Source organism: Lucilia cuprina, chromosome 6 (genome assembly GCF_022045245.1).
Source record: "Lucilia cuprina isolate Lc7/37 chromosome 6, ASM2204524v1, whole genome shotgun sequence".
Classification (NCBI taxonomy): Eukaryota; Metazoa; Arthropoda; class Insecta; order Diptera; family Calliphoridae; genus Lucilia; species Lucilia cuprina.
In genome coordinates, this window is record NC_060954.1 from 44095083 (window position 1) to 44104553 (window position 9471).

At 31.6% G+C, this 9471-nt stretch overlaps 1 protein-coding gene across 1 annotated transcript in view; it reads left to right on the plus strand.

Moving 5' to 3' along the window:
* Positions 1 to 2786: 2786 nt before the first annotated feature.
* Positions 2787 to 9471, plus strand: part of LOC111684292 (solute carrier organic anion transporter family member 74D) — an 8352-nt gene continuing 1667 nt past the window's right edge. Inside the window, exons 1-6 of the mRNA XM_023446432.2 lie at positions 2787 to 3243; positions 7423 to 7652; positions 7727 to 8059; positions 8271 to 8778; positions 8840 to 9046; positions 9114 to 9261. Coding sequence (XP_023302200.2) covers positions 2945 to 3243; positions 7423 to 7652; positions 7727 to 8059; positions 8271 to 8778; positions 8840 to 9046; positions 9114 to 9261 — 1725 coding nt within the window. The 5' untranslated portion in view covers positions 2787 to 2944. The remainder of the gene's footprint in view (positions 3244 to 7422; positions 7653 to 7726; positions 8060 to 8270; positions 8779 to 8839; positions 9047 to 9113; positions 9262 to 9471) is intronic.

Consider the following 9471-nt stretch of genomic DNA (forward strand, 5'->3'; position numbering starts at 1 on the left):
TTTATAACATCAATAGGATTTTATTTACTTTAACCAGTGATTTTCTTTTCCTTCGCATTGGTATGATTTGGCAGTAGTGTGGTGCTTTGGGTTGAGTCTTTAGGTGATGAGAATGCTCGTAAAGACAAGGCATTCTTCGTAGCATCAATATGATTTTATTGGCTCTAACCAGTGATTGTATTTGCTTTTGCAGGGGTATGGTTGAGCTGGACTCATTTTTCCTGTTGTACTTTTTGCGAATAAATCTAAAATTGTTCAAAACACTTTTTTTAAGTTTCTTTCTCAAACTCTCTTTAGTATACAAACTATCTTTGGAATATAGAGGCCTGTCACAGAATTCCATTCCGATCGAAAGTAGAATTATAACTTGTAAATAAATCGATAAAAACTTATAGAAATAAGTAATCTATATATTATATATAAAAATGAGTAGCGTTACTGACTGACTGATTCATCATCGCACAGCCCAAACGGCTGAACCTAGAATCGTGAAATTTTGACCGTAGATCAGTTTTGTGTTATGTAGATCCACTAAGGAGGGATTTTTGGAAATTTGGGGTAAAAAGGGAAAAACGGGTAAAACAGCTTTTCTTAATTATCTTACAATACAAGAAAAATTTTAAATGCACCTGTATCGTACTTTTAAGGGGTAAAAATGTACAACAAAGGGGATTTTGGTACCTTTTTTTGGTCCTTTATGACTTTTGAACTAATTAACATAATCAAATTTTTATAAATATTTCGGTGACATCTCCCAAAATTATGAGACACCTGTTTCGTACTTCTTTAAAATTCAGTCCTTTTTGGGTGTAAAAGAGAGAAAACTGTATTTATGGTACTTTTTTTTTAGCACATTAACAAAACTTTTTCGGTTTATTGAATTATTCCTATTAAATTAAGGACTAACTCTGTAATATTTATTGTAATAAAATTTTTGCATTTCACTGGGGAAAAAAAGTACCAAAAAGGGAAAAAACGGAAAATTTAATTTTATTCAAACACATTGAGCCAGTTTTTTTTTTTTAATTTTTAAAAAGTAGTTTATTTACTCACACAAAATAAGCTGTTGGTATATTATTTTGGAATTCGAGTACTAAGGCCTTTATAAAACCATATTAGAGTAAATTGTTTGGTACTTTTTAAAATCACAATTTGTCTGGAACAAATTAATGCAGATTTGAATTGTTTGAGTTTTATCTGTGATATATAGATTTAAATACGTAATATTTTGTAAACTTAATTCTCGAAAAAGTATATTCCTAAACGAAAAGGGGAAAAATTTTATTATTTATTAGTACTTTCCACTTAGGTAAAATTTATTCCAATTTTGGTACTTTTTCTTTCTTTAAATTATACTCTTTATATGTTCTTTGATATGAATTCAAAATACATGATTATTAAACATACATGGTCCTCTTTGAATAAGATTCTTTAAGAGAGAACTTTTTAGTACTTTTTATCTCATAAATGGTACTTTTTTAATTTTCTAAAATATTCAACCTAGGAATATTAATTTTAACATACATGTCCTTGACTGAATAATATTCTCTAAGTGGGAACTATTTGGTACTTTTATTTTCTTCAAATGCTACCTTTTAGATTCTTTATAATGGTTAACCGGAACACAAGGCCCTTATTAAATGAGAATTTATTGAGAGAGATTTTTGTACTTTTTCGTTTTTCCTATGGTACTTTTTGATATTTTTACTATATTGAACATAGATATTGAAAATAAAATTTAAAATATAGGAACCTTAGTGAAGAATCTACTGAAAGGGACTTTTTCGGACTTTTTCATTCATTAAAATTATATTTTTTGAATTGTATATAATATTGAACACAGAAACATAAAATTTTTGATTAAATGATAATCTACTCTAGAAAAGGAAAAACAGATCATTAAGTTTGAGTTTTATGATGTTTTATGTCAATCACGTTTAAAAATTTCTTTAAACAAAGAAATTGTAAATATGTTTAAGAATATGTTTGTTTATTTGACAGAATTAACAACAAAATCTTATGATAAACCTTAATATACAAAAAAAATTAACAAGCAAACAAACAAGAACAATCATATAGTATGAAAAAAAGAAAACACAGAAAATCTTATTCTGACAAGTAGGTGATGATATCGTGTGGCGTTTTGACTCCCTCTCAATAAAATAATAGAATTGGATTATATTTTCAAAAAAAATACCAGCATATATACATACATATAAATGTATTAGTGTTTGTCCATAATGATGACAATTCTAAATTGGACTAACTCAAATATTATTTGCAAAAGTACGAGATAGACAAATGACAGTTCTAAAATAGAAAACTCAGATAAATATTTAGATATGTAGATATAGATAATCGCAGACAAAGAATTGTTTATACTGATGCTGATACGTAGACCCGTCTCGTCACAGTTGCTCCCTTAGTTCTTCAAGATTTCATTTACATATTTATAAAACAACAACTACAACAACAACAATAATAACAGCACCGACTGACAATCATAATGATAATATTGCAATAATGATAATAATCAACAACAGAGAAATTATGGACACAGTAAGATTATTTTGAGAACTAAAATGACAAGTGCAAAAAGAAAACTGACAAAAACACACATTCAAACTCAGAGAAGAGTAAGTGAACAAAAAAACTGTAATAAAATTTTAATAAAGATACTAAAATTTTATCATAAAGTACCAACAAAAATTTAATCATTCACCAAGTTTTATATTATTAATGAAGTTAGTATTTTGAAAAGTTAACATTTTTCTGGTGACTGTCCTACTGTACAGTTCATCATTAAAATTAAAAACGAACAAAAAACGGAAAAAAACAAAACTATTAAAACTCAGTGTTGTGTTCGACTTAATTTTTTAGCTAAAAACAAAATCTCAAAATAAATGTCCTTAATTTATTAAAAAAATAATAAAATATAATAATAATGGTTGAAATTGAAAATCAAACATCAAACAATACAATGGATGCCAATGATAAACAGTTAACACAAACTATCACCATTGCCCATAGTGATAATCCTGAAGAAATAACGGCAGAATCTAAATTATTAAATAGTAGTAGTAACGGTAGTGCTCCTAAAAATGGTTTAAAAAAGCAAAAAAGTGTTAAATCCGAACAGGATCGTAAAATGACCGAAGATATAAATAAATTATTACGTGATATGCCACTGACAGATGATATGACTTGCGGTTTTTGGATATTTAAGGGAACATTTTTTCAAAGGTAAGTTTAACTGAATCATTTTAAAGGATTTATAAGTTATCCAGCAAAAGATTGTCTTTACCATGTAAGGGGTTAAAAAAGCATTTTAGTGGGGAGGTTATATAGGGTTTGGACTGATGTTTGTAACGCACAATAATATTGGTCGTATACCCACCTTAAAGTATACCAATGACTCAGAATCATTTTCTGAATCGATTTTGCTATGTCCGTCGTTCCGCCTGTCCGTCCGTCTATGTAAACTTTGTAATCAAGCTACAGGTCACAATTTCAAAGATAATTCAATGAAATTTGGTACATGATTTTCAATTGTCCCAGAGACGAAGCCTAGACTGAACCCCCCAATAGGGCTTGTTAACCTTGTAATCAAACTACAGATCGCAATTTTGGAGGTAATTCTATGAAATTTGTCACATGATCTTTTATGCTACCGTAGACAAAGTCTGTTGAAAATGGTTTACAACGATCCATTATTTCACCTAGCCCCTATACAACTGAACACGCCGAACACGGCTTTCAAATACATATGTAATTATATTTAATATACTATGTATCTCCACAAAAAGCTGCAAAAACCAAGTTCTATACTAGACTTGATGAGCCTCACGAATTCCATAATAACATGTCCTCATATGACCCTAGCCCCTATGAGAAGCCCCCATCAAAAGTTCACTTAAATGTCCACAATTTTATTAAACAATAAACGGCTTATGTATGTACATCTGGGGCAAGGTATAATTCAATTTAAATGCTTTATTATGGTCGGGCCTATAATGCTTTATTATGGTAAACTACAGTCGGGTTTACAAGTAATTAGAGAAATCGGTGAATATTAGTAGTGTTAAAAACGTATGTATACAGCTTCTATTCTTTACGGAGTAAATGACTAATGACATTACTAGACTACTTCTGTGTTATAAGGAAGATATAATAGTCATTTGAAAGGATGATAATAGGTTATTTGCTGGGTATTTAATAGTCAATTCTGAAATGTTTCAGAATTAATAAAAGTAAGTAAATCGATAATTTTGTTCGCAATTTCAATGTTTAGGACTTTGTAGTGAAAAAATAGTTTTGATATGTAAATGTGTTAAGTATAGAAAATTTTCTGAAAAAAATATTGCTAAACAATACATACATAGCTCGAGGAACTACCCTGCAAAAGTTGGGAGCTAACACTAGTCCAAATATATGGAATAAACATACATCACTTAAGGTTGTATTGTCCTATGTGAGGGCCTAGTAATCCACACATGCATTACATCGGAGTAATCCCCAAACTACATTTTTGCTAAAATTATAGGAGTAGATGACCCGCAACATGATCCTATGCGCTATGGATCTGTGGCTGCATTACATAGGATACTAAAGAATCATGTACACAAATAATGTTTACACGGGAGTAGTTTTGGGTTCACCTAAATGGATCATTTACTCCACTAATTTTTCAAGATATATTAAAAAGTATATATCTTACACGATACAAGTTTTAAGACTTACAAAAAACTTTATTCCTAAGTAAGATAAGTTTAAGAAATTTCGCACATAGTCAATTATGGACCGATTCCCTTAAAATTTTGTAGAACGATTTTAATATCATGTTTATGTCGAATTTAGTTATTGTACTCGAATTTTTAAGCCAGTAGCGATCGCTTAAGTAATTTCTGATGGAAACCTTTTATAGGGGGTAGGAAGGTAGATTTTGGTTCATATATATCATATTCATGTCGAATTTCATAACGGCACTGGTTTTTTTAAGAAAGCAATTTTCTGATGGGGTCCTTATATGGTGTTAGAATCAAGTATGGACCGAACCAAAAAAAATTTCGTATTTGGCGACATACGAAAATTGTTCATATCGAATCTCGTAGTGATATAGTTATTTTAAAGCCGGCAATTAGCGTTGTTGTACTGCGAAGTAATAAGCGCTAAAGTAATTTTCTGATGAGAAACTTATATGGGGGTAGAGGCAAATATGGACCAATCCCCACAAAAATTCATAGACATATTTAGGGTCATACAAAACTAATTTATGTCGAATTTCGTCGCCATATAATTATTTTGAAGCCAGTAATCAACATTATAGTAATTTTATAAATGGGACTTTATATGGGAGTAGGGTCAAATATGTATCGATCCCTACAAAATTTCATAGAGATATTTGGGGTTATACAGAACATGTTTATGCCAAATTTCGTCGCAATATAATTACTTTGAAGCCAGTAATCAGCATTATTGTCATGTTGTAAAGGGGATCTTATATGCGGGCCAATTATGGTTCTATGTCTGCATTAATTCAGAATTTAATTTCAGAAGTCAAAAGACTGAAATATGCGAAATTTCGTGGCATTTGCTGCATAAACAATGAATTTATGGATGTTTCAAATATTTCTGATCATCAACAGACAGACGTGCAAGCGGACGGATCGTCTTATAATCTTACAACGTTCCAGAATATATATACTTTAAGGGGTCTATGAACTACTGAATGTCAAAATCAATATCAATATGTTTGTTTGTTTAAAATGCACCAAAAAGTTCCCTTTTATGTGTTCTAACTTCAGCCAGACTCCACATAGTTAATTTCATGTTTCTAGCCAAAAGCATCACACTAGGGAGGGTATTATACGTTTGTGCTGATGTTTGTAACATACAAAAATATTGGTCCAATACCCACCTTAAAGTATACCGATCGATTCAGAATCATTTTTTGAGTCGATTAAGACATGTCCGTCCGTCCGTCTGTCCGGCTGGCTGGCTGTCCATGTAAACCTTGTGCGCAAGGTACAGGCCGCAATTTTCAAGATAAATTGATGAAATTTGGACCAAGTCTGTTTTTTGGCACAAGGACGAAGCCTATTGAAAATGGTTGAAATCGGTCCATTATTTCACCTAGCCCCCATACAACCGTACCTCCCGATTTGATTTATGCTATAATTACGTCAAATATTCCGCTATCTCTCTAAAAATTGGCACAAATAAGTTTTATATAAGTATAAATCATACTGCAGATTTTCGTAAGGATCGGCCTATATTTGACCCTAGCCCCCATACAAACCCCGCTTCAAAAAATGACTTAAACGTCTTAAATTGACTTGTAACCATTTGTATCGCAATGAAACTCAACAAAACTAACTATTATACTATTATTTATATTTGACCTATAGAATGCCTTATTTAGAAATTTTAGTTTTTTATCAATAAATGGCATAATATTTTGGAATTATGGTAATATTCAACATAAAAGTTTCTTTACAAAAAATAAAAATTTTATAAAAAGTAAAAATTTTAAAAATATACTCATGGTGTAGGGTATTATATGGTCGGCCATGCCCGACTATACTTTCCTACTTGTTTTTTTTTTTTTTTTGTAATTTGGTATTTCCAATAGAATTATTGAAAATTCGGATCTCTATAAGGATCCAGAATATATACACTTTATAGGGTCGGAAAATATTATAGAAATTAAAAACGGAATGATAAACTTATACCTTCTCACTAATATTCCTTCCGTGTCCAGATATGTTCAGAGTATACTCTGTTCATATCAGAATTACCACAGTGTGTCCCTGTGAGTAAGAACAATGCCTTCGGCTTATTTGATGGATCCGTACTTCGGTCCACCGGTTACGTCTCTAGGTGCTGTTGCTGAATCAACAGAGCCCATCTAATGGTCAATGGTCAGGTACTTGTGCATGGACCGGTCAAAGCTAATATACAAAACTTGCCACCTGAGTTCTTCATTGAAGAATAAAGGGGCGATGGTAGACCGTTCTCAAGTCTACCCAGTGGATGAAAGAGACCACCGTGAAATAAGGTTGTCAAGGCAGGTATTCACGTTAAAACTCTCGACATTCATACCCTTCTCACGAAGGTGAAGGGTATTAAAAAGTTATATAGAATCTATTAAACCTATCTGACGAATTAAATGACCACCGGGCCTTCATATGTATAAAGTCCCCTTCAGAAAATTAACATGCTTCAAAATGCCATTATAGCAACACAATTCGTCATTATGGATCTTTCTAAAAAAATGTAAACCACGACTGATACCTTAACACCGCCGTCAAGATTTCGCACTTTTTAAGAAAATTTTACAAAATTGAAAATCTTTGAAGATGTTCCATAAAATAATTATCTATCAATTTTTATTATCAAAACAAATATTTGTTTATATTTCAGATTCGCAAATCAAACATCATATGTAGTACTCTACGGCTTGGTGGGCTGTATATTCTCAATGACATATGCCTACTTTAATGGAACGATAACAACTATTGAGAAAAGATTTAAAATACCATCCAAAAATACAGGACTGATTTCAGTAGGAAATGATATAAGTCAAATGATGGTGTCAGCTGTGTTAAGTTATTATGCCGGTAGGGGACATCGACCGAGATGGATAGGTTTTGGTAAGTTGTTTATATATGTATATACATAAACTCTAATTTGAAATATGTTCTAAGATATTTGTTTTACTTTAAAGGTCTCTTAACGATAGTGGCATTTTGTTTGCTAACAGCAGCTCCCCATTTTCTATATGGTCCAGGAGAGGATGCTTTAGCTTTAACTGCAGAATTTGGTGCTTTGCCTGATGAAAATGCCACCATGGAGGTGTTAGAAGAACAACGTTCGAAAACTTTATGCCGCCTTCGAGGAGACAGTATAGAGTGTGAAGAGGGAGAGGGAAATTTTGCCCCTCAGGTGGTATTATTCTTAGCGCAATTTATCTCAGGCATTGGTGGTTCTCTGTATTACACTTTGGGTGTTTCATATATGGATGATAATATTAAAAAATCCAAGACTCCTGTCTTACTAAGTGAGTTGCATTTTTATTTGATTTAGTAGTATTTTATAGTTTTATGAACTTTATTACAAACCTAGAACTTTATTGAGTGCAATAAAGACCGTATAGAGATAACTAATTTTAGTTACTTGTATTTAGATATGATAAATTTTATTAATATAAAATTAAATATTAACATTGTTGAAGGTTAAACGATTATTAAGTAAAATCATGCATTTTTCAGGTCTATCATATTTCTTACGTATGCTGGGTCCTGCGATTGGTTATGCCCTAGCCTCTCTGTGTCTGCGGATCTATATAGCACCTCAATTGCATCCTGTCATTAAAATGAAAGATCCTCGCTGGTTGGGTGCCTGGTGGATGGGTTGGTTGATTATAGGTACCATGATTCTAATAACGGGTACTTGTTTAACTATGTTTCCACGAGAACTACCAAGAGCCGCTGCTAGACGTATGGTAGAAGATGAGCGTAAAAAGCAACGTGCCTCTATAAAGGATAAGGAAAAGACAGAAAAGGAATTACTTAATGAACAGCTAGAAGATAAACCTGTTGTAGAACATAAGGCTTCATTTAAGGATATGATGATAACTTTTAAACGTTTGACCACCAATAAGACTTTAATGTATAATAATTTTTCATCAGTATTTTATTTCTTTGGTTATACACCATACTGGATCTTTACACCGAAATATATTGAAATACAATATCGTCAATCGGCTTCAACGTCTAGGTAAGAAAACTTTCCCTTAACCTTTGTATATCAGTTTTTAGTCTGTTTAAATTTCTTACAGCATGGTTACCGGTACTGTGGCCTTAGCTTTCTCTGCTGTGGGTGTCTTACTTTCCGGTTTTATTATTTCGAAATATAAACCTCGTGCCCGTTATATGGCAGCTTGGAATGTTGTGGTAGGCTTTCTTACTGTAGCTGGTATTATGACTTATGCTTTTATCGGTTGTCCTGGCAATGAACAGTCTGTGGTGGTGAATATTCATGACAAGTAAGTTTTATTAGTTAACGATTTTTTTTATTTAATTATAATATTTATTTTAACTTAAAATTTTCAGATCTATAAGTAGTGCTCCTACTTGTAATTCAGAATGTGGTTGTGATTATGTGCGTTATTCTCCAGTATGTGGTGAAAATAATATGACCTATATCTCTCCTTGTCATGCTGGATGTAAAAAACAGCATATTACCAATACTGGTGCTAAGGTATGTTAAGAATGGTTGAAATTATTTTATGATTTCTGTTAGATCTTTCAGAACTGGCTTTCGAGATAATTAAGATGTGCTCGTTATGTTCGTTGATTTTAATAAGAATTTAAATATTTCAGTTCAAAGCTAAAATGCGAATTAAATGATCTGAAATAAAGGCCTAGATTTTTAAGATAATTTTCAATACATATGTACTAACATTTTAAT